This window comes from Salmo salar, chromosome ssa18 (assembly GCF_905237065.1).
Source record: "Salmo salar chromosome ssa18, Ssal_v3.1, whole genome shotgun sequence".
NCBI lineage: Eukaryota > Metazoa > Chordata > Actinopteri > Salmoniformes > Salmonidae > Salmo > Salmo salar.
In genome coordinates this window covers 62659353-62685063 of record NC_059459.1, presented here as the reverse complement: position 1 = coordinate 62685063, position 25711 = coordinate 62659353, and the positions used below count along the sequence as shown (strand labels likewise).

General features: G+C 40.6%; 2 protein-coding genes across 3 annotated transcripts; both read right to left on the bottom strand.

The window, feature by feature from the left end:
* Nucleotides 1-2762: 2762 nt before the first annotated feature.
* On the bottom strand, nt 2763-10492 carry LOC106577624 (leucine rich adaptor protein 1-like). Its single transcript, XM_014155873.2, has 2 exons — nt 9795-10492; nt 2763-4754 (listed from the first exon to the last, which is right to left on the bottom strand). Exons 1-2 carry the CDS (start codon nt 10002-10004, stop codon nt 4356-4358), a joined length of 609 nt encoding a protein of 202 aa, XP_014011348.1. The 5' UTR covers nt 10005-10492; the 3' UTR covers nt 2763-4355.
* A 766-nt stretch (nt 10493-11258) lies between these two features.
* Nucleotides 11259-25014, bottom strand: tyrp-1 (tyrosinase-related protein 1). 2 transcript variants are annotated; one of them, XM_014155871.2, is made up of 7 exons: nt 24446-25014; nt 21578-21900; nt 20631-20835; nt 16715-16882; nt 16197-16376; nt 14271-14420; nt 11259-12071 (listed from the first exon to the last, which is right to left on the bottom strand). In XM_014155871.2, exons 1-7 carry the CDS (start codon nt 24798-24800, stop codon nt 11881-11883), a joined length of 1572 nt encoding a protein of 523 aa, XP_014011346.1. In that variant the 5' UTR covers nt 24801-25014; the 3' UTR covers nt 11259-11880. The 2 variants fall into 2 exon arrangements, with proteins under 2 accessions (XP_014011346.1, XP_014011347.1); XM_014155872.2 differs by having other exon boundaries at nt 14271-14417.
* Between the last annotated feature and the right edge of the window lie 697 nt (nt 25015-25711).

Here is a 25711-nt window from a genome sequence, read left to right as displayed (position 1 = left end):
ACTGCCAAGCCCCATTCTGTGTCAAAGAAAGCCCTTGTCTTTGCATTGTTTACATGAGCAACCAAGACGATGTTTAGCTGAGTCAGTATTTAAAGAGAGAGACTTGACTTGGTGAATGATTACGTAAAAGAGAGAGCTTTAGAATCTTTTGTCACAAAGGTGCTTAAGGAATATGAGCACATGGAGAGAAAGTAAGCCTTTAATCTTCGTCTTGGAAAGATAAAATACCAATGACTGTACATGGGTGTTATACCCTGTCCTTTTCTCAGAAAATCCAACACATAGAAGGGTTATGAGCAAATCAACCTGTTCTTGTTTATTGAAATCTTCCAATTACTTTATGGGCCAACAGGTCTAGTCATTTATTTTTCCTGAAGGGGATAGTCAAAGAATAGCCAATGGCGACACAGTTAAGCTTGTTCGACAGGAAATGATGAGCAAATGATATCGGTTTTAATGGAAGATAGTCAACCAGAAGTCACACTGTCATTCAACAAGGCTTTCTGGGGTGGTTATTTTGGCTTTGTTTAGTCTTGACAGGTGGCTTAAGTGTGCCAAAGGCACTAAGAAGGTGAATTATACCTAATTCACATAGCATTTTTGGTGTGTTGCCTGAAAACATTATTGGGCATAATTGGTCCCCTTACAGATAAATTTTTTTTACCACAATCTTGTCAGCATTCATCTTTTATATCGCCATTGCTTGCCACAACTGATCAAGAGAGGTTAAAGATGCACTAAATCGCTCTGCCATTTTCTGGTTGCTAAAATTATGAGACAAAACAAGCAGTCATTGTGTCATTTATTCCTCTTATGGTGAATAAAAAGTTGGCTACAGTTAAACTCAAACTGTTGTCAGATAGATTCTGGTAATTTTATTAGCTCGTTAGCCAGCTAGGCTAGATAGTTAGCTAGTTAACAAGCTAACGTTGACTTTAGAAAGTTGCTTTAAGTTGCCTGGCTTGATAGATTGGCATACCCTAAGTACATTTTTAAATGGATGGGTCTTTTTGTGCAAAACATTTAGCAAGTGATTTTGCTATTTGAACCAGGTTGCTGCGATGTCATGCAGACTACCATTTTGTTTATACTTTTTCATAATGAAAAGGACAAGTTTGATGTCTGACAGCAACAACAGAATGTTCATGATTTAATGCATGCCAAAGATAGTAAGATGAAAGGTGATGTTTATACTGAGGGGTTGACATTACCGCAGTCATGACTACAGGCTTTGTTGTCTGCAATACCTTTCAGATTTAAAGAAAAGTTGACAAACCCTTGTGGTTTTGACTGAGATATAATGTAATTCATACACTTTCATCCAAATCCTTATGCAGCGATTAATAACAATTCAATGCATTTCCTATTTCAGTTTATATGGTGATTCTCTGCACCTTCAATGCTAAGGAAAACATGTCATTTGAACCATGACACTTTATCATACCCCTTGCAAGGGTATTTGTATTTATTTTGCATGCTAACCATCCTCAGAATCATCTATGACTCAGAAGCATATGTGACTACAATGGCTGCCATTGTTGTTTGTTATTTATGAAAAAATAAAGTGAGAAGTGACATAGTATGCAGAGTTAAATAGAGTACTGGATAGGAATGTCCTGGGGCTGCTCATTGTACCACAAGGGCCTCTGCTTTCCAGTCTTGAAATGCACTTATCCCTGTAGAATAGCAACAAGCCAGTGAGAATAATTAAAATGGACATAAAAAAACACTGTGGTTAGCATTCCTTTTCTGTTTCTGTCTTTTCTCTGGCGTACATTTGTTTCGATTTACATGATCCGGCTATAATATTTTGTGATGAATACTCCCAAGGTTTATGTATAGTAACGTGATGCCTCATCCATGAGAAGTTAAGTCATGTTAACTTGAGTGTAATCCAAAATGGTTTTCCTTCCACTAATAGTTTAAATGTTTTAAAAAAGAAAATGTACTTTCATTTTATGAATTGAGAAGATGTAATAGCCCTCTTTGCTTTGTGTTTTTTTCCAAGTAAGGCCTAGATTTAATCAGATCAAGCGTTAACCGGCAATAGCCTACAACCGCATAGCTGATGTTTTGACGGTGTCGGAGGTGTTACTGCGTTGGAGCTATCCAATCGGTGAGCAGCTGCTCTTGTGATCATTGTCACAAAGCCACACCCGTCCCACTTGCAATAGAAGTTCAGAATGAGAAAGAGTAGGCTATATAGAAATAATGACGCTCAAATTGAAAATCATTAAACGATATAAGGGGGATTTATATCAGCCTAATCGGGGTGTAGATTACGTCTCACATTCCAGAGTTTGAACTTGTAAACAAGGCTGCATGGGATTTCTCTTAACGCGATTGCGTGCATCCAAGCTTTAGGTATAATGCTGGGAGACGCTTGTGGATTTGATAGCTCTAACGCAGTTCCACCTCCGACACGTAAAAGCAACCACTATACGGGTGTCGGCTTGTGTGAATCTGATAGAATCTAGCCCAAACTGAGCACAATTTTCCATTGTACATTGCTCAAACTACCACATGTTGGAACTTCACTAGTCTGACAAAAATGGAGCAAGACTGTCTCAGCATAAAAATGTGCATATGAGCGCTTCTGTGGTCTTACTAAATAATCCAAAATGGAGTCAATTTCTCTCCACTAATTGCATGTTACCACAAATAGACTATTAGCTGGCAATCATGCGACCCAGTGTGTGTGTGTGTGTGTGTGTGTGTGTGTGTTAGCGTGTGTGTAGATTAAACTAACAGTACACAGAAACTGAGAAAGAAGAAAATCACAATATATTATTTTCCCCAACAGACTTCAACAACACCAATAAAAACAATAAGTTACAATGTTAAAAAGTAGGCAACATGAAGGGCACAACACACAGGTAATGTGAATAGACACAGAAAGTGGAATTTAAAGAAAAATCATCTTTATACAGAAATGAATGGCCTTACTTTTGTACTTAACTTTGTCAGTTATCAGTCATTAAAGTGTTGACTAGCTCAAAAATTAAGTTATTAAACGTAACCAAAAAATACCATCTAGTAATTCAATTAAGTGTTGTGAACTTCAAGATTTCCGCTATGGAACTTGTTTACAATTAATCTCTTGTGGTAAAACAAAACAAAAATAAATTGTTGACCTGGGCATGGCAATGTTGACTGCAATCTGTCTAAATAAAAAAAAGTAAGAAAGAGCAAAGTACCTGTCCAATGTTAAACATGTAAGCACATAGCTGTCAAAAATCTATTTTTTTTTTATTTCAAATCAAAATCAAATTGTTGTTTTGATAGCTATGTGCTTCAATATGTTGTGGAGGTGCTGAAATACAGTGATGCAAAGGATTTGGCATGGTAGCAAATTGCACTTGGATGCTATAACCTTAAGGAAATGTAGTATTTTTGCCCCACTAAACCACTCCAGCCGATGTCTCAGCATGGAACCGCTAATGCTCCAAATTACCACTAATTCCTTATATACTACATTACCTTAGTTCTGATGGATGAACGGCTAACCAAAGACAAGGTATCTAAGTGAAAAGGGAAACAAGACACTGAGGTATCGGATTCTTTGGAGTACAGTCAGTGTGCACTGAATGAAAATTGTGAAAAATTCATGTAACTTTTGCCAAGTGAACTATGTCAATAAAAATAAAACAAACAGCAAAATTATTATTAAAAAGGTACAATTTGTAAGTTTGATTTTCTGTAAAAAAAAAAAAAAAAGTGGACTCCAACGCTCCTGGAGAGCACTGCAAGCAACCACAAAGAATGAGGAGGAAGGGGGTGCACTACTTAGCATTATTTTGTATTTGTTTTAGGTTGATTGTGGTTGTAGTTCCTCTTGTTGGGGCAGATAACTTACAAATTGCACCTTTAACCTCCTATCAGTACAACAATTCAATCCCTAATTATGTTGAAAGCTTGTCCTTACTTGTTTTGGTGAAGGGACAAGTAGCTAAGGTTTAGTGAGGTGTACATGCATCAGACAAAAAGGAATTTGGTTTTAAGACACAAAATAGCACAACTCTGAATAGTTGCCCTTTGTAAAACCACTTAAATGTCACTGTGACATCACTGTAGAACACTTAGCAGCAGGAAAAGAATGAAGGTCATCATCAAGGGAACAAATCCAGGTTCTATATTTCACATAGTAAACTCAATGAACAAGCCACCTTATGAAACATTTCTAAACTACTAAAATTTCAACCAGTTGAAATCCTAGTTCATATTTTAAAAATGTTATCAAAGTTACCATGCCAACTGTATTTGATTTGATATGAATTTGAAATCTTGACAACGCTAGGCAAAAATAACCCTCTGGTCTTTGTCTGCGTTTGTATTAGCCTCTTAGCCACGCAGCGCTATCCAAAGCAGTAGTACTCATCGGAGTCCACTCTAAGTCGCATTGTTGGCTTGCTGAAAGTCTCGTCCTCTATAACAGGTTTATCGGAGAAAAGATCAAGGTCAGTCGGAGAAGTGTGTTCCGATAGGTCTTCGGCTAACTCATCCAACGTATCCAGATAGCTGCCCACCGATATCCCGTCCAATCCATCGCTGTGTCCGTCGTGCAGACTGGTGAAGCTGCCGCGTGAAGAGGTGTCATCCTGGCTGTCCAATAGGCTGTACAGGCTGCCTGTCAGGCTGCTTTCACGACTGGCTAGGCCCTCCTTGTCATCCATAACCCATTTGATGGATTCGATGCCGTCGTTGATGGACATTAGCTGCTGCATCAGCTTGACATCGATGGCACGGAGGTGGGCCTGCGTTTGGTGTGAGAAGGAGATACATTTAAGGCCTTTATCATTATAGAGATTTGGACTAGAAACTGGACAACTTGAAACCCACATGTATTATAAAGTCACACAATAACACACTCCAACAAGTAGGCCTACAATCTTTTTTTTTTTTTTTATATATATTGCTTTCCTATTCCATTTTTGTGAGATGCCAACACCAGCATGTCTTTTGGTAATGGTGAAAAGCAAATTGCCCCTGGGGGATAGTAAAGACACCACTCTACTCTTTGGAAATGACATGTAGACAAAGACAAACAGAACAGCATGCCACAGGAAATCCTTCCATCCTTGGCATGTAACAGTAGGGTCTGTGACTGCATAGTGCATAGAAGTACATTCTCGCCCAGATGCCTATACAGTACCACCATTGATTTACCACAGCAACATGACAATCCCCATAGAGTAGGGGTGGGGGGAGGTAGCCTATGGTCTCATTCTGAAAGATTCTCCCAGGCTACCAGTGACAAATAGCCAGCCATTTACGCCTGTGGCAGCAGTCCAAAAGTATTACGCCTGATGGCTGATACAATGTTCCGAACAACTGGCTTTATAAAACAGAGCCCTTTCCTGGGAGTGGATCGTGACAGGGCTCGTTTAGCTCATAATTCTGACAGTGTTTGCTTTGCCGATATAACCCGTCCTCTATGTGTGCACACATGTTGAGCTGTAGCACAATGGAATGTTACAACAGTATTAGCAGTGTCAATTAAAGTTTGTTCGAATGGGGCATTGAATCACAAGATCGGTCTAGCTAATGTGATTTACTGCTGCTTGCTTTTTAGTTTGTTAGTCATTATTAAACTTTATTGATTTAGCCGCCCTCCAACAATACTTACAAGAGTTAAGTTTAAGATATTTTCTGAACACTGTTTAAAACAAGTTTTATTATTCTGGGCTTTTGTCTAAATGGGGGTTATAGGCAATTTTTTTTTCAACAAAATGTTTTTATCCCTATGTTATAACAATATACAGTATTTTAATGCAATATTTGTGGAGGAATACACAAGATTACATGGATACAGACAACTGGTAGTCTATTGAGTACCACCATATGAGTCATAAAACCCGGAAAAGGTTCCAATCGGGGGGTTTTTACCATTCATTTTTTCATCTGGGACTGCTTCATATAAGGTCTGTGTTTCGTGTAGGCTTTTCCTGGCGTGACCTTTTGATAAATGCGCAAATCTCTCTCGGACAAGGTAACTTTTATCAATAATTTGCATTGTGTCTTTTTTTTTTGTAAATTGAGGCGAATATATTGATAAAACTCAGATTACATGGCTATCATAATGCCACGCCAAGGTAAGCCTACACCAAAGAAACAATTAATTTGAATATTTTGTAAAATTCACAATGTGAAAAATGAATGGCTAAAAAACCATTGGAACCATTTCTGTGTTTTTATGGGTATTAATGAGGTGTCCACTGTGGTGGACTATTGTGAAGTGAAACAGCCAGTTGGCCAAGAGAAAAGCAGCCTGATTGGATTAAAGATTAAGTTGAGATTGTAAGAGGTGACAACAGCACAAAATCCTTAGATGGCCCAAATGGGGCATTCACTATAGTAGGGAGGGAACACAGCAGAGTACTCTTGTTGTCTTACAGTGCAATTAGAAAGTATTCAGACCCTTTGACTTTTTCCACATTTTGTTACGTTACAGCCTTATTCTAAAATTCATTAAAATATAATTTCTCATCAATCTACACACAATTCCCCATAATGACAAAGCAAAAATAGGTTTTATCAATTTTAGCAAAAGAATACTTATGTAAATGTGATATTTCAGTTTTCAGACCCCTTACTCAGTACTTTGGTGTAGCACCTTTGGCAGTGATTACAGCGTTGAGCCTTTTTGTGTATGACACTACAAGCTTGGCACACCTGTATTTGGGGAGTTTCTCCCATTCTTCTCTACAGGTCCTCTCAAGCTCTGTCAGGTTGGATGGGGAGTGTCACTGCACAGCTATTTTCAGGTCTCTCCAGGGATGTTCGAACGGGTTCAAGTCTGAGATCTGGCTGGGCTACTCATGGACATTCAGAGACTTGTCCCGAAGCCACTCCTGCCTTGTCTTTGCTGTGTGCTTAGGGTCATTGTCCTGTTGGAAGGTGAACCTTCGCCCCAGTCTGAGATCCTGAGCGATCTGGAGCAGGTTTTCATCAAGGATCTCTCTGTACTTTGCTCTGTTCATCTTTGCCTCGATCCTGACTGGTCTCCCAGTTCCTGTCGCTGAAAAACATTCCCACAGCATGATGCTGCCACCACCATGCTTCACCGTAGAGATGGTGCCATGTTTCCTCCAGACGTGACGCTTGGCATTCAGGCCAAAGAGTTCAATCTTGTCCTTTAGGTTCCTTTTGGCAAACTCCAAGTGGACTGTCATCTGCCTTTTACTGAGGAGTGGCTTCCGTCTGGCCACTCTACCATAAAGGCCTGATTGGCGAGTGCTGCTGAGATGGTTGTCCTTCTGGAAGGTTTTTCCATCTCCACAGAGGAACTCTGGAGCTCTGTCACCTTCCTGAACAAGCCCCTTCTCGCCTAATTGCTCAGTTTGGCCGGGCGGACAGCTCTAGGAAGTCTTGGTAGTTCCAAACTTCTTCCATTTAAGAATGATGGAGGCCACTGTGTTCTTGGGGACCTTCAATGCTGCAGAAATGGTTTGGTACCATTCCCTAGATCTGTGCCTCGACACAGTCCTGTCTCGGAGATCTACAGATAATTCCTTCGACCTCATGGCATGGTTTTTGCTCTGACATGCACTGTCAACTGTGGGACCTTTTATAGACAGGTGTGTGCCTTTCCAAATCATGTCCAATCAATTGAATTTCCCACTGGTGGACTCCAATCAAGTTGTAGAAACATCTCAAAGATGATCAATGGAAACAGGACGCACGTGAGCTCAATTTTAAGTCTCATTACAAAGGGATTGAATACTTATGTAAATAAGGTATCTGTTTTTTATTTTTAATACATTTGCCAAAATGTCTAAAAACCTGTTTACATTTGTCATTATGGGGTAGTGTGTCGATTGATGAGGAACATTTTTTATTTCATGCATTTTAAATAAGTCTGTAACTTAACAAAATGTGGAAAAAGGGGAAGGGGTCTGAATACTTTCCGAATGCACTGTATGTATGTATGTATGTATGTATGTATGTATGTATGTATATATATATATATATATTTCTTGCTGATATGAAAGATATGTGCCTTATGTTTCCAAAACCATACCTCAAGCGATGCTTGTTAACATTTATAGCAAGTGTCAGAGCTCTTAAAAAAACTCCCCCAGCCAGAAGATATTACCGTCAAAATGGAGCTATACAGTATATCTCCATTGCCTTGCGATCAACATTATAAATAATCCATAAACTTCTGAGAAGACAAAAGTATAGCCTATGAACACAAGGGCAATAAAGTTGGATTGACATCAGGCGTCTGGAAGTTATTGCAGAACATGCTGAGTTAAGATATCACAGGTCAGTGAACTTTCAATATTGCCTAAAGCAAACAGCTGCAATAACCTTGGACAACAACCAGACTACTGCAGCTAAAAGCTACTTTGTTAGCTTGGGTAAATTCATATACATTAAAACCAGTAGACAGTGATTGCGCTGACGAATCCATGTATTCCTATGGAAAACTCCCGATGGCGCATGAAAGCCGGAAGTATTTGAATTTGAAGCAAGCCATATTGTTGAATGGGCTTAACGGCAAACATTTGCAAAGGTCGCTGTAACTAGCAAAGGATCATGGTCGATGTTGTTGTTTTCGTCCTGCTTAGAGCTGCTAGATGCGCACCAGATCTCCTTAGGTGCACGTGCAATGAGTGTTCGTGACGGGGTGAGTGACTGGTCTGTCAGCACATGTTCATGTGTGACGACAACTGTAGTAGTCTAATGGATCACTATTTCATTAAATATCTTGATTTGTTGTGAAATAATTCACTGCGAGGATAGAAATTGATCATAATAAACACATTTTAGAGCCCAATGTGGCCATCTATTATTTATATATTTTTTTACCTTTCTTATGATCCCAATTTACATACGCTTTCTAGGGAAGACCGGGGCTTTTGCCGCTGCTCGGTTGCAACCAATGATTTATATACACACTAGATTACTTGTTGGGGGTGCTGTGTTGAAGCAACCATGCCTCCATCTTGGCGCTCCCTCACCGTTGTTAAAAATATTTTGGAAGCTATAGAAATGCGTTTACATTTGTTTTTGCCACATTTATTCTATTACAGACACCTTAATGCATATTATGTGAGCTAAACATAAAAATAAAAAATGAAAAAATATATTTTAAAATGTCCTTAAAGTATACTTTTTTTTAGATTTCTAATGATACTGTCTCCACTCCACTAACAAAATGCTTAAATACATGTTAATGTTGTCTTTATTTGAAATACTGTAGAATTCTATTCATTCCTATGGAGGATTGTTCCTACTGGGGAGTGCCAATATGGCTGACCGGTGGTTCAAAGCCTCTCAATGGCCAATACATATCATCCGAAATCCAGGGTTTATATATATCATTGGTTGCTATGCAGTAGCCGATTAGCAGACTTCACGCTCCAGACCAGACACTGGGGGCCAGGTATAAATTGTACTTAATGCAATGCATCACTGAATATTAATAAAGGTTTTGAAAATGCAGTGAACTGACTTGAAAAAGCCTGGTCGAATTGCAACAGTACCTGTTTTGGATGTCTGCTTCGGTAGTCAAAAAACGTTATCAAAGGCTTACTGTATGAAGCACAGGCTGCTGGTGAGGGGAGGATGGCTCATAATAAATGCTGGAACGGAGCCAATTGAATGGCACATGAAAAATATGTGTTTGATACCATTCCACTAATTCCGCTCCAGGCATTACCACGAGCCAGTCCTCCCCAATTAAGGTGCCACCAACCTCCTGTGGTATGAAGTAACTCACTGATCCAAACCGACGGACAGACTGAATGAAATATATTTGGAGACGCATCTTTAAGAGAATCACTTACCATTTCCTGTCTCAAAAATAACATCTTGCTCTCCAGTCGTTTCAAATCAGCAGAGTTCGACTGGTTTTTCGGTGTCGCCGATTTTGTATCCTCATGTTTGTCGTGATGATTATTTCCTCCTGCAAGGGAACGAATGAGACTTTCAGGAACTTTGCGACCCAACTTTGTCTCAATATCTTTAAAATCGCGTAAAACGTGTTCCCCGTCCATTGTAGAATTACAGTGAGACTAGGCCTATAACCGAAAATATATATATATGCTACGTTTTTCAAAATGTGCAATAGGAACAACCGAGAGAGCAAATTATAGGGTTCCGTGGCTTGATGACTCGCGCTGACTTCACGTCCAAAGAAAATAAAAGGTCATAGCCTTGATGGTCTTAAGCTTTCGAAAACCCTTCTTATCCGTAAGCGTCTATGAATGTTTTAGGATGGTCTGAGATCCGAGGTTGAAAGCGACTGCTATATATCTATAGGCACACAGTTGCAGAGAAAAGTAATTAAAAAACAAAGTTGCCCCATCCGATTATTCTCACCAATTCAAAATATATAGATACATATCCCCGTTATTATGCCTACTGCAAAGCCACTACACTAATCCGTGAAAATGTTAGTTTTGGAAGTCCCGTCCGCCGGTGTCAGTCGTGTCCACTGAAACAATAGTCGAGCAGCACAGTTGGATAACAGCCACAGAGACACCCATATGGAGCTTATGACCCCAGACAGGTGGGACTTTGAAACCACGCCCGTTTGCTGTAATCGTAACGCAACTGTCACAGCATATGTTTTGGTTTATGGTGCACAAAATACATCCATATGGTAACCTACAGTAATTTACTAATCATCAGTTCAATCATACAAACGACTAAATTGACATTTTATGCTAGCAAAGTAGGTCACAGTAAGAGGTCTTTCGTGCTGAATGTATTTTAATTCAAACCAACGTCGTGTAGCCTAGGCCTATAGCCTATTTGCATTGTTATTACATTGTTATTAGGCTACAGTTTTATTATACCAGCATAATAAAATCAATACATTTTTAAAAGCTATCTTTTTAAAGCAAACTAATTAACCTAAGCTTGATCTACAAAAAAAAGTATTAAAATGTATGCACTCACTACTGTAAGTCACTCTGTATAACAGCGTCTGCTAACTGACTAAAATGTTAATGTAATATCTAATTAATGATCATATATGTATTCAAAGCAACACATTTTGCCTTGATTGACACTGTCCTCTCCCTCACCACTCTGTTCAAGTTGTATTCAACTTCACTTCTACCACCTTGTGGCAATTCATGGAAATTGACATTACTTACACCAGAGTGGAAAAGTAGGCTATTCAACTTTTTAGATATGACCCTGTTGTTTTTCTATTCTTTAAAATATATATAAGGAGAGTGCTTATGTATGAATTATGACATTACACTCCACAAGTGTTGCAGAAATTATGATAATACAAGAAAAATTCTTAATCTTTTATTTTCTTTAATCAACTCATATTTTCAATGGAATTAAAAATGTTCCATTTTGAACCAAAACGATTAAAATAAAATGAAATATGTGTACACATTTACATAAAATCATTGTTATACTCAGAATCTACAGTTATACAGGTCAAAGCACTCTGTAATGTAACTAATAGTAGAATGAGTGACAGGGTCAATTAGATTCCATATTATGAGTGATACAGTCAATTAGATTCCATTTTATGGACTACAGCAGTTGTGGTCAAACTTGGCCATGAGAGGACGGGCCGCTGTGTGCAGGTTTTTGTTCCCGACCAGCATTAACGCACCTAATTCTACTCACACTGCCACCCTGCATTGCCAACATTTGTCCACTCCCGGAATACAGTTTGACGCATATTATACGGCATTCGAAACTCAATTTCAAATGATAAAACATGAATTTGTAATCTAATTACATAACTGCTAACAATACAAAAGTATGGAAATATGTGACACTCAGCTAAGCCTGGATCATGTTCATTAGTCAGTAAACAAAAGAAAACGGACAAAAACAGCGAACGACTACACATTTTCTGTTGTGCCCTAATGAACATGACCCTGTAGTTTCACATTCAGCTCAGACCACGGATTGGCTTTTGTTGTCGTCATAGCGTTGGTATTGTTCACCCAGCAGGGGCTGGCGGCCCTCCAGTTTGCTGTAGGAGCGGGCGCGCACAACACATGTGGTGGCAGCAAAGATTACAGCCACGATGACCAGGGCCGCCACCATGGCAATGGTGATGATCTCAGTCAAAGTGAAAGGAGCAGCTATATTGAGGAGACAAGATTTATAACAGTTACATTTGTAATTGTATGGAATGTGACACTAGCAAAGAGTCACACACAGACAGACAGACACAGACAGACAGATGAACTCTAACCGAGGTAGAAAAAAAGAAGAAAAAAAAAAGAAACAATTATATATATATAATATATATATATACAGTACTAGTCAAAAGTTTGGACACACCTACTCATTCAAGGGTTTTTCTTTATTTTGACTATTTTCTACATTGTAGAATAATAGTGAAGACATCAAAACTATGAAATAACACATATGGAATCATGTAGTAACCGAAAAAGTGTTAAACAAATCAAAATATATTTTATTTTTTAGATTGTTCAAAGTAGCCACCCTTTGCCTTGATGACAGCTTTAGACACTCTTGGTATTCTCTCAACCAGCTTCACCTAGAATGCTTTTCCAACAGTTTTGAAAGAGTTCCCACATATGCTGAGCACTTGTTGGCTGCTTTTCCTTCACTCTGCGGTCCAACTCATCCCAAACCATCTCAATTGGGTAGAGGCTGGGTGATTGTGGAGGCCAGGTCATCTATTGCAGCACTCCATCACTCTCCTTCTTGATCAAATAGCCCTTACACAGCCTGAAGGTGTGTTGGGTCATTGTCCTGTTGAAAAACAAATGATTGTCCCACTAAGCACAAACCAGATGGGATGGTGTATCGCACAGAATGCTGTGGTAGCCATGCTGGTTAAGTGTGCCTTGAATTTTAAGTAAATCACAGTGTCACCAGCAAAGCACCCCCACACCATCACACCTCTTCCTCCATGCTTCAAGCTGGGAACCACACATGCAGAGATCATACGTTCACCTACTCTGCGTCTCACAAAGACACGGCGGTTGGAACCAAAAACCTCCCATTTGGACCAAAGGATAGATTTCCACCGGTCTAATGTCCATTGCTCGCTTTTCTTGGCCCAAGCAAGTCTCTTCTTCCTATTGGTGTCCTTTAGTAGTTGTTTATTTGCAGCAATTCGACCCTGAAGAACCCACATAGTCTCCTCTGAAAAGTTGATGTTGAGATGTGTCTGTTACTTGAACTCTGTGAAGCATGTATTTGGGCTGCAATTTCTGAGGCTGGTAACTCTAATGAACTTATCCTCTGCAGCAGAGGTAACTCTGGGTCTTCCTTTCCTGTGGCAGTCCTCATGAGAGCCAGTTTCATCATAGCGCTTGATGGTTTTTGTGGCTGCACTTGAAGAAACTTTCAAAATTCTTGAAATGTTTCGCATTGACTGACCTTCATGTCTTAAAGTAATGATGGACTGTCGTTTCTCTTGCTTATTTGAGCTGTTCTTGCCATACTATGGACTTGGTCTTTTACCAAATAGGACTATCTTCTGTATACCACCCCTACCTTATTGCAACACAACTGATTGGTTCAAACACATTTACAAAAAATGTGTCATCAAAGCAAAGGGTGGCTACTTTTAAGAATATCAAATATAAAATATTGTTTAACACTTTTTTGGTTACTACATGATTCCATATGTGTTGTTTGATAGTTTTGATGTTTTCTACAATGTATAAAATAGTACAAATAAAGAAAAATCCTGGAATGAGTAGGTGTGTCCAAACATTTGACTGGTACTGTATAACAAGTGGACCACATTGTTATATACATAGTAGATAAGACAAATATCCATAATACATTTATATTGACAATACACACCTGGCCATTCAGCCTGTATCTATATTGACAATACACACCTGGCCATTCAGCCTGTAGTTATATTGACAATACACACCTGGCCATTCAGCCTGTATCTATATTGACAATACACACCTGGCCATTCAGCCTGTAGTTATATTGACAATACACACCTGGCCATTCAGCCTATATTTATATTGACAATACACACCTGGCCATTCAGCCTGTAGTTATATTGACAATACACACCTGGCCATTCAGCCTGTATTTATATTGACAATACACACCTGGCCATTCAGCCTGTAGTTATATTGACAATACACACCTGGCCATTCAGCCTATATTTATATTGACAATACACACCTGGCCATTCAGCCTATATTTATATTGACAATACACACCTGGCCATTGAACCTCTATTTATATTGACAATACACACCTGGCCATTCAGCCTGTAGTTATATTGACAATACATACCTGGCCATTGAACCTGTATTTATATTGACAATACCCACCTGGCCATTCAGCCTCGTAGGAGTAGCCAAGGTTCTCAGGGGCTGTACGAAACATCTCAGCATTGGTCACTGGAGGCCAGAAGGGAACCATGTTGTACCCCCTGTTGTGACCAATGGGGGCATTCTCTGAAGGATAGACTGCAGAATCTGCTAAATGTATCAGCTAAGAGTCAGCTTCTGAACATATGGCCCTGACGTACAACAACAAAAAAGCCTCCAAGAGCTAAACAAATGTTGGACAGTGGTGTGTGTATTATGAATCTTAGTTTCCAAAGTAATCATGTAATTGATGTGTAATTACAATTTGACCATGTAATTTAGAAGTAACTACAAGGTAAAAAGCAACCTGTAAAATACAGCATATTCAACAAACGCATACAGTGGGTGTACAAAACATTAAGAACTCCTGCTCTTTCCATGACACAAACTGACCAGGTGAATCCAGGTGAAAGCTATGATCCCTTATTGATTTCACTTGTTAAATCCACTTCAATCAGTGTAGATGAAGGGGAGGAGACAGGTTAAAGAAGGATTTTTAATCCTTGAGACAATTGAGGCATGGATTGTGTATGGGCAAGACAAAATATTTAAGCGCCTTTGAACGGGGTATGGCAGTAGGTGCCAGGTGCACCAGTTTGTGTTAAGAAATGCAAAGCTGCTGGGGTTTTCATGCTCAACAGTTTCCGGTGTTGTCACAACGTCCACAGGTGGCGCCTCTCCCCGTTCGGGCGGCGCTCGTCGTCGCCGGCCTACTAGCTGCCACCGATTTCCTTTTCTGTTTTCGTTTGGTAATGTCTGGTTAGGGTAGCACCTGTTTTGTGTTAAGTAATTAGTGGGGTATTTAGTCTGTCTGTTTTGTGTTTGGGGTTGTGCGGGATTGTTTCGTGTCTGTTATTGTAGGTTGGGGAATTTTCTTTTCTGGTCCATTATTATTTTAGCGTATTGGCGTTAGGGTTGCTGGGCTGCGTCCCGATATATATTCAGAAGACTGTGTTAGTCTTCCTCTGTTTGAATATTTTTCCCTTTTCGGCTTGAATTTCTGGACTGGTTTTTCCTTCATTAAAGTAACTACGTGTTTCACGTACCTGAGTCTCCTGCACCTGACTTCACCCCTCCTGCAGAACTATTATCTGACAGGTGTTGTCACGTCCTGGCCAGTATAAGGTTAATTGGTATTGTAGTTTGGTCAGGACGTGGCAGAGGGTATTCGTTTTATGTGGTTCGGGGTGGTGTGTTTGTTGAAGGGGCATTTGATTTAAGTATTCCGGGGTTTTTGGGCACTGTTTGGTTTTCATGTATTCTATGTTGAGTCTAGTGTGTCTGTTTCTATGTTTGGTTAATTGGGGTTGGGACTCTCAGTTGAAGGCAGGTGTTGTCTACTTGCCTTTGATTGAGAGTCCCATATATTAGGGTGTGTTTGTCATTTGTGGGAGATTGTTCCGTGGTTAGTGTGTGTCAACATTACAGGACTGTCAGTTTATCGTTCGTTCTCTTTTGTTATTTTTGTGTTCATTTTGGAGTTAATAAATGTTCAAAATGAACAACCGCATGCCTGCTGCGTTTTGGTCCTCCTTCCCCGACGACGAGCGTGACAGGTGTGTATCAAGAATGGTCCACCACCCAAAGAACATCAAGCCAACTTGACACAACTGCGGGAAGCACTGGAGTCAACATGGGCCAGCATCCATGTGGAATGCTTTCGACACCTTGTAGACTCCATGCCCCGACGAATTGAGGCTGTTCTGAGTGCAAAACTCAATATTAGGAAGGTGTTCTTAATGTTTTGTATACTCATTGTAGATTAGTTGGCAAAAGGATGGAAGAGCATCATATTTTCAGACAAGCAAGCATAGACAAAGATACTAGCACAGGAAGACAATGATCAGGTCTTGAACATGAGATCAGTAGTAGGATGGGATCTATTACCTGGGGCGTGCCTCCTGAGCCACTCGTCAAAGATGGCATCGGTGAAAGTGTGGAGCAGCACGAAGATGGGGTCGTTAGGCGAGAGGTGGGTCTGTCCGCCTGTTCCATTCAGAAACAGGTGGGCCAGGTTGTGAAGGCTCCGTACCACAGGGTCGTAGTTTCCCTGGGGGGCGCTATAGCCTGCGCACACAACACAAGTAGTTTGTGGTTTAAATACAGGGAATCTTGCTTAATGGATGTGAAACTCGCCCATAGCATTTTGGCTGGAGTACATCAGTGACATCACACCTTCCCGGAGATCTAAAGCTCACGGAGTGACAGATTTGTCTCTTTCTCTGTTGGCTAAGACGGTTGTGTGTGTGTGTGTGCCTGCATGTGGGTGTATGTCAGCATTCACAACAACCCTCAACGTTCAGTGTGTGTAAGCAAATGTACAGTATGTGTAGGTGTCTGTGATATCTGTGTGCATCAATGTGAATGACTGCATCTATTGGTGTAGACCAGCAATACCCACTCACCCTCGATGGTGTTCCTGAAGCTCTCTGAGGAGGTGGAGTAGTAGGGAGGGGTGTCAAAGGTGTTCACCTGCAGGCAGTCTGCAACATCCTGGGGCTCAGGGAGACGCTGCACCATGGGGCGGGCCACGTTACCTGCTGGGTTCCTCCTGATGGGGGTGGTCTCAGTGTCTGGGGGGGAGAGAGGAGAGGGTTAAGAGGGTTCTCAGTAACCTGGGCTAATAGAGGCAATAGTAAATAGGCTTGGGAAGTTGGCAAGTGCTAAAGGACACACACTGTTTAAATACTATTTAGATGCTCCTTCCTTCCTTCCTTCCTTCCATCCATTCTCTCTTCCTACTTCCAACCTTCCTTCCAGTAATCACCCTATTGGAGAAGAAGGTCCAAGGCCCCCTCCGCTTTGAAACCCTAGTTTCAAGTTTCAAGTTTTACTATCACATTCACAAGTACAGTGAAATGCATTTCTTGACAACTCAAAACCCAACAACGCAATAATCAATAACAATGTAATACTCGGAAAAACACACGAGAAATAAGAAGAAATATGAAGAACACAATAAGAAAGTAAACATAATATATACAGTTCCAATACCATATTTACAATGTGCTGGGATACTGGAGTGATGGAGGTAGATATGTATAGGTGTAAGGTGACTAGGCAACAGGATATAAGATAAGCAGAGTAGCAGCAGCTGGTATGTGAGTGTGCGTGTAGAGTGAGTGTAAATGTATGTTAATATTATGTGTGAGTGAGCAGATGATGGAGTGAGTGAGTGTGTGTGTGAGTGTGTAGGGCCCTGTGAGTATCCATAGAGAGTGCAAAAAATGTAAATAAAAGGTAAATAAAGATACAAGGTTAACTCAGCTGGCCTGTGTAGCTATTTTGTTAGCTATTTATCAGTCTTATTGCTTGGGGATAGAAGCTGTTCAAGAGCCAGTTTGTGTCAGACTTGATGCACCGGTACCGCTTGCCGTATGTAAGCAAAGAGAATAGTCTGGCTTGGGTGGTTGGAGTCTTTAACGATTTTCCGAGCCTTCCTTCCACACCGCCTGATATAGATGTCCTGGATGTCAGGGAGCTCGGACCCAATGATATACTGTACTGTAGCGCCATTCGATTGAGGGTGGTGCGATTGCCATACCAGGCAGTGATGCAGACAGTCAAGATTCCCTCAATAGTACAGATGTAGAACACTTTGAGGATTTGAGGGTCCTTGCCAAACTTTTTCTGAGGGGAAGAGGCGAGTGCGTTTGGACCATTTTAAGTCTTTAGTGATTTGGATACCGAGGAACTTGAAGCTCTCGACCTGGTCCACTGCAGACCCGTCGATGTACCCGTTTCCGGTAGTCCACGATCAGCTCCTTGGTCTTACTGATGTTGAGAGAGAGGTTGTTGTTCTGTAGGCTGACTCATCATCGCCGGTGATCAGGCCTTGTGAACAGGCGGTGAACAGGGAGTACAGCATGGCGGAGGTGATGTTGCCTACCCTCACCACCTGGGGTCGGCCTGTCAGGAAGTCCAGCAAAAGAGGTGTTCAGACCCAGAGTCCTAAGCTTGATGACGAGCTTGGCGGGGACAATGGTGTTGAACACTGAGCTGTAGTCAATGAACAACATTCTCACATACTGTAGGTATTCCTCTTATCTGGGTGGGTGAGGACAGGGGAGGGTGGAGAGCAATTGAGATTGCGTCATCTATGGATCTGTTGGGGTGGTATGCAAATTGTAGTGGGTCTAGGGTGTCTGGGATGGTGGAGTTAATGTATGCCATAATCCGCCTCTCAAAGCACTTCATGATTACAGAAGTGAGTGCTACAGGGCGGTAGTCATTGTGACATGAAGCCTTAGAGTTCTTGGGGATAGGAATGATGGTGGTCATATTAAAACGTGGGGATTACAGACTGAGACAAGGAGAAGTTGAAAATTACAGTGAATATGCCTGCCAGCTGTTCTGTGAACGTGCCCTGGAATAACGTCGGGCCCCGCGGCCTTGCGGGTGTTGACCTTATTAAAGACCTTTCTCACGTCGGCCTTGGAGAGCGAGATCCCCCAATCCTCTGGGTCGGTCACAGCCCTCACACCTGGCACAGTGTTGTTGTTGTCAAAGCGTGCAAAAAATTAGTTTGTCTGGTAGAGAAGCATCGTCGGGCAGATCACAGTTGGGTCTTCCTTTGTAATCTGTAATGGACTGTAGCCCCTGTCACATGCCTGTATAAATGATTCCACCTTACTCTTATTTTGTCCTGTTGCTCATTTGATGACTCTGTGGCAGTCATAGCGGGACTTCTTGTACTTGTTCATGTCCCCAGCCGTAGCCTCAGAGTTGTCTACAATAGCTCTGTGTGCAGTAGCCCTGTCCTTTAGTTTAGCTCCAACCTTGATGTTAATCCAGGGCTTTTAATTGGGGAAGCAGCAAACCCTCACCGTGGGGACAATGTCGCTGATGCATTTCCTAATGAAGCTAGTGATAAAGGTGGTTAGCTCGTCAATGTTATCGGCGGAGTCTTGAAACCTATTCCAATCAGCGCTAGCAAAGCAGTCCTGTAGCTTAATCTCTGATTCTGGTAACCATTTCTCAACGGAGCAAGTTACGGGTACTTCCTGTTTGAGTTTTTGCTTGTAAACAGGAAGCAGGAGTACGGAGTCATGATCTGATTTTCCGAATGGCGGACAAGGGAGGGCCTTGTATGCTTGCTTGTGGGTAGAATAACAGTGGTCTTTATCACCCCTAGTGGTGTTGGAGAAGTGTTGATGGAAGTTGGGAATCACATGTCTTAGTGATGGGGAACTAAAATCACTGGCAACCAGAAAAGCACCCTCTGGATGTAGGTTTTCTTGCTTTTTTCTTGCTTTGTACAGTTCGTTAAATGCCAGCTTGTTATTTTTCTTGTCCTGAGGTGGAATGTATACAACAGTCACAATAATAGCTGAAAACTCCCTTGAGAGGTAGAATGGTCGGCATTTGACCATCAGGTATTCCAAGATGGGTGAACAGTGGGTTGAGACTTCCACCACGCTGGAGTTAGCACACCAGTTGGTGTTGATATAGAGGCAAACCCTTCCCCCCCTCAATTTCCCCGACTCCACTGTCCTGTCCACCAGGTGAATGGAGAATCCATTGAGTTGGATAGCCATGGGGGGTATCTTGTCCGACAGCCATGTTTCCGAAAAGCAAATAATAATGCAGTTTTGAGATTCCTGTTGGTAGCAAATCCGAGATCGGAAAATAAAGTAAAAATAAACTACACAATAATCACAAAGTAGCTAAATTGGGTCAGAGCTCGCCAAATGGCGGCCATCCAGTATGGCGCCATTTTTGTCTCGTTGTCAGACAAGGTGTTACGCCAATAGCACCAAAGCATAAATAGTGAACCGGGTGTTAGCAATGATAGTAATGATAGTAATCAACAGGTATCACAATATGGAATGGTGACACTGAGGTGTCCCTGTGAGCATGTTTCTATAATCTCAATGACTTTTACACACTTTAACATTTGAGGAGGGTGAGCTGATCCTAGATCTGTGCACCAAAGCTATTGGCGCTTTGGTGCTATTGCCTGTAGGCACAGATCTAGGATCAGCTCACCCTCCTCAAATGTTAAAGTGTGTAAAAGTCATTGAGATTATAGAAACATGCTCACAGGGACACCTCAGTGTCACCATTCCATATTGTGATACCTGTTGATTACTATCATTACTATCATTGCTAACAGCCGGTTCACTATTCATGCTTTGGTGCTATTGGCGCAACACCTTGTCTGACAACGAGACAAAAATGGCGCCATACTGGATGGCCACCATTTGGCGAGCTCTGACCCAATTTAGCTACTTTGTGATTATTGTGTAGTTTATTTTTACCCGCCATATAGGGTGTTTCTTTAAAACTTGGAAGGATATAAGCGCACTACTGAATGCTTACTGTTGCAGATGGTTCCCAGTGTGTCATAGTCCTCCACACTCTCACAGATCACCCTCCAGTTGGAGAAGATGGAGTTGGTGCTGATGGAATTCATATTGAGGTTGCTCCTCGCTCCCAATAGGTCATCTGTGCAGATGTCACAGGTGCTTCCACCAATGGCAAAGTTCCAGTAGGGCAGGGCAAAGGAAGGGTCTTGCAGCATATCCTAAATTGAGAGTAGGGTTAGAATGAATGACATAAATGGCACACAATTACAATAATTAGTTTGTGCAATTAGAAACCACAATAATGAACTGCAAATAAAAGTGTTACAAATGGTCTTGGAGAAGTATATAGTGCCTGCATTATTTTAATCCAGCAACATACAACTGTATCACAATGTCAATATTTAGCTGCACCTGATTCAACTTTTTCCATTGTATGAAATAATGATGTGTCTTTATTGCTGAGGCCTAATATAGCTGGCCTACTGACATCCAAGATAAGGATCTTTCAAAACAATAAACAGTCTGTCAGTAATGCCAATTAGTAATGCATAATTCAAGAAATAACTTGGGCAACAGATGCTCTTTTGTGCCCTATTAGACGGGAAATCTAGGCTCAGACTACTAAACGCTTAAGCACATTTTCTGCAAAGCTTGCTTGATTATGGTACAATATTGCTTCATCTCTAAAGATATCCTCACCCTTAATGCGGCACTAATTCAAGCAAACAATAGGGAAAGTGAAATGACTATTGATGGGTAATAAATAGGCCCAGCCTACAGATTAAAATGGATTTTGCTGGTGGTGAAAATCCATAATACCATTAGATAATGTGATATCTATTGAATATATTATATTGAATAGTAGGCACACTAAAAAAGTAGTTATTTGCATTATTATTGACTATTTCAGTTCATATTACATGCAGGGACATGCATGTAATTGCTGGTACCCCATCTCACCTGCATGTCGCGCTCAAGTTGGAGCAGGTGAAACCTGTGCCAGGTCACAAAACCGGGACCTTCGTGAGAGAAGTCTACTCCGCCAAAGCTCGGCTGGCCGGCCCCCAAGAAGGTCTTGCTGACCGAAAAGTAGTGGGTCCACACAAAGTAATTGTAGATGGTGATGTTCTCAAACTGCGGGGTGTTCCCATCGGGTCCGAAGACATCCTGGTATCGCCGCGTAGCTATCACAATGTCCGGATGCACGGTGCGCTTGGCCTGGTCTAGTGCGGTCACGAAAGCTCGCTTCTGATCCGCACTTAGCTGCATCACGTTTCTCCGGACTGAAGAATTAAAGAGAAAAATAACATTTGATTATCTTAATCATTCATGCGTTAATGAGCACATTCTTTTGTTGAAAGAAATTAAGAAATTATTGGGCATGTAGCCTATCCACAGTCACCGTTCATCTTTATGCATACACCATTGCCTGAATATGAGGCAAAAAGGTAATTATATCAAACATAAAATGCAGCTAAAATGCAGTGTCCTTTCCAAAAAAAATGTATTCTATGCTTTCCATAGTCTGTGTAGAAATGTGGCTTTCAACCAGTTAAGTGGCAGTGCATAAAGTCAACCTTCACTCAGGGGTAGACATAACATAGTAAACGACAATCTGGGACTCAAATTAGTGTGATATGTTACATTTGGTATAATATTAATTTGTGGATTTCCATCATCATATGATATGTTACAAATTACAAGTAATATAATATGTTACGAATTACAATTCGTACAATATGTTATGAATTTGCTATACATATTATATGTTTCCAATTCCAATTTGTTGTGGCTATATTAGCTAGGTGGCTAATGCTAACGTTAGCTAGGTGGCTAACGTTAGCTTGGCTAAGGGTTAGGGGCAGGGTGGGAAATTAACACCCATCACCCGCCAAATATGGGTAGATTTTGTTATTAGAGGGTAAGAATGTCTATTTGGCGTGTGATCACACACAGCATTTGGGAACTGTTTTTTTTTCAACCCAAATGTAGAAGTTGGTCGAATTGACCTGAATGGCTACTAAAGTGTGACTTTGTCCTCCTGTTTCTTGGCTAGTTACATTTTTTTGTTCAAATGGTAGATTGTTTTTCAATATTAGTTTTGAGTTTACTGCAACTGTCTGCTTGTAGAGCAGACATGAGATTATGATCTCTGACAGAGAGGGAGTGCCGTTACCACGGTAATAGCCCACCCCTTAAAGGGGTAGCTGAAAATTTTTATCAAACCTAATGACTCAAATATTTGGGGGTAAATTGTCATTTCTTATCGTTAAAACACTCAAATAATTGTATTATGGACCTACATTAATTTTTGTGCTCCTAAATATCAACTTATATAGTCCTTATTAAAAACAACTGCGTTAAAGCCCTGAACTAATACTAATAAATAAGCCGTATCACTCAGCATTTTGTGGCAGGGCAGGCACTTTGTTGATTCTTGATGTTCAGTTGTAGAACTGTTTACCTGTTTTACTTTTTACTATTGTATCTAAATTATTTATTTTAACATACATTGGTTGAAAGACTCAGGTCACAAAAATAAAATTGAGCAATATACCACAGTACTTCTTACTACTAATACATTTCTTGTTTTAAAAACATTAAAAAGCATGCTCATTTGTTATTTTTCCACCCTTGTAAGGGGTTAAGGTTAGGGGTAGGAGTTAGGTTAAAGGGTTGAGGTTCATTTTGGGGGATGGGTTAGCTAACATGCTAAGTAGTTGCAAAGTAGCTAAAAAGTAGTAAGTAGTTGTAAACTTGATAATTAGCTAAAATGCTAAATTTGTCCGTGATGAGATTCGAACACGCAACCTTTGGGTTTAGACATTCGCATCACCCGTCTTTCATTTTTGCCTTAAGTAACCTTCTGTCTTATACACGCATACCATATATAATAGCCTACTAATTTGAACGTCCCGGATTTTCGTCTACTATGTTACGTCTAGTCTATGACAACAGCCTGGTAAAGTACGGCGCATTGGTGCGGTGTATAGAGGTTGTTTGTGTTAGGCTATCATTTACTTATTTTCAGTGGTGGAAAAAGTAACCAATTGCCATACTTGAGTAAAAGTAAAGTTACCTTAATAGAAAATGACTCAAGTAAAAGTGAAAGTCACCCAGTAAAATACTACTTGAGTAAAAGTCTAAAAGTATTTGGTTTAAAATATACTTAAGTATAAAAAGTAAATGTAATTGCTCAAATATACATATGTATCAAAAGTAAAAGTATAAATTGTTTCAAATTCATTATAGTAAGCAAACCAGTCGGCACCATTTTTATTCTATTTACGGATAGCCAGGAGTACACTCCAACACTCAGACATAATTTACAAACGAAGCATGTGTTTAGTGGGTCTGCCAGATCAGAGGCAGTCGGGGTGACCAGGGATGTTCTCTTGGTAAGTGTGTGAAGTAGACCATTTTCCTGTCCTGCTAAGCATTCAAAATGTAACGAGTACTTTTGGCTGTCAGGGAAAATGTATGGAGTAAAACGTACATTATTTTCTTAAAGAATGTAGTGAAGTTAAAGTAAAAGTAGTCAAAAATATAATTAGTAAAGTAAATTACAGATAACCACAAAAAGTACTTAAGTAGTACTTTCAAGTATTTATTGTTAAGTACTTTACATCATAGCTTATTTTATTCAACAGATATGTGGACTGTTGATTTCAATCAAATTGGTTTAAGTGTGAGATTTACCACTCCACTTAAATGAGACATACTTGAGATGACCTATGCTCTTTCGATTGTGCAAAAACATCAAATCGCTTTATACTGGAAACTGCAACATTTGATTATTTGTTTTAAAGTGTGGGGGGAAAAACGTACCGACAGCGACGGGTTGGTCACAGTTTAACCCGGCCAATCCATGCATACAACGGCCACAATCATAACCGGTGAAATTCCCGTTGCACTGGCAGGTTCGGTTGAAGTAGCGGATGGGCCAACGTTCACGGTCATCCCGTCCATCGTGGGGGTACTGGGGGCCGTGTGGACTTGCGTCTGCCGCTATCGAAATACACTGTCCACGTCCTGTGGCGGACCCGCAGGCGTCATTCGCTACCCCAAACGGTGATGGACAACACTGACCACTCCGAAGTCCCTCCAGAGTCACACATTCCCTCGGAAACTGCGCTCGCACAAACAGGGCGCCGAAAAGCACCAACAAACCGTACTTCCACATAGGCAATGAATAGGTAAAAAGATGCACACCAGAAAGTTAGCTAAATGGAACGGTGGATCAAAGAATTGTCTTTATTCAATCACACTCTAATAGAAGTCAGTACCTTACTCGAAACCACATCACTTCATAGTTGATTTTCTGTGCGCACTTGTGTCCTCTCAGTGCGCACTTGTATCCTCTTGTAGGCAACTAATTGCCCACACAGCATCCAAATAAACCTCGAGCCTTTAAATACCACATTAGCGCATGACTGGATGCCAGGATTTCTGATCTCCTCGTGATCACATCACATTTCCTACCGGATTGAGAGGGATAGAGGCTAGGCAGTCATGCACACTATTTTACTACTGTGAGACACACCAACATTCTGACAAGGATATTCTCAGGATATTTGAGAAGAATGTGATTTAACACGATTAGAAAGTATATAACATAGGCCTAAAACAAAATGTAAGCACGCATGTCACCTGTGCAAGCTATTGAATTAATGCTGTCCTCCAGTTTTCACCACATCAATTCATGTTCATGAACTTCTAGACCAATTTCACCACATTTTGTCAAAAGGTATTACACTTAAAATTACATGGCCAAAATAGTATTTTCCTGACAGGTTCATTGAAATCCACAAATTGGTATGGCAGGTTGTCTCTAATGGTATCCTAGGCCTGCCACTTCATGAAGTGATAAAGTCCACTGTAATACAACTGTGGCCCGCTACTTGGTTAAGTGTCACTTAGAATAAAATGGAACCATATGTACATGTTATTATGCCTGCATATATTTATGTGGATCTTATCTCTAATAAGACCCACTCATCTTCATGTTATTTTCTAAGAGATTATAATATATATGTTTTTTTTCACCTTTATTTAACCAGGTAGGCAAGTTGAGAACAAGTTCTCATTTACAAT

Bases quoted from the DNA above. Each gene is read 5' to 3' on its own strand.
- LOC106577624 (XM_014155873.2), bottom strand. From the start codon at position 10,004: ATGGACGGGGAACACGTTTTACGCGATTTTAAAGATATTGAGACAAAG. The intron at 4,755-9,794 runs GTAAGTGATTCT...CACCAAACGCAG, and splicing joins TATTTTTGAGACAGGAAATG to GCCCACCTCCGTGCCATCGA.
- tyrp-1 (XM_014155871.2), bottom strand. From the start codon at position 24,800: ATGTGGAAGTACGGTTTGTTGGTGCTTTTCGGCGCCCTGTTTGTGCGA. The intron at 21,901-24,445 runs GTACGTTTTTCC...TTAATTCTTCAG, and splicing joins TGACCAACCCGTCGCTGTCG to TCCGGAGAAACGTGATGCAG. The intron at 14,421-16,196 runs GTAATAGATCCC...TGATACATTTAG, and splicing joins GCTCAGGAGGCACGCCCCAG to CAGATTCTGCAGTCTATCCT.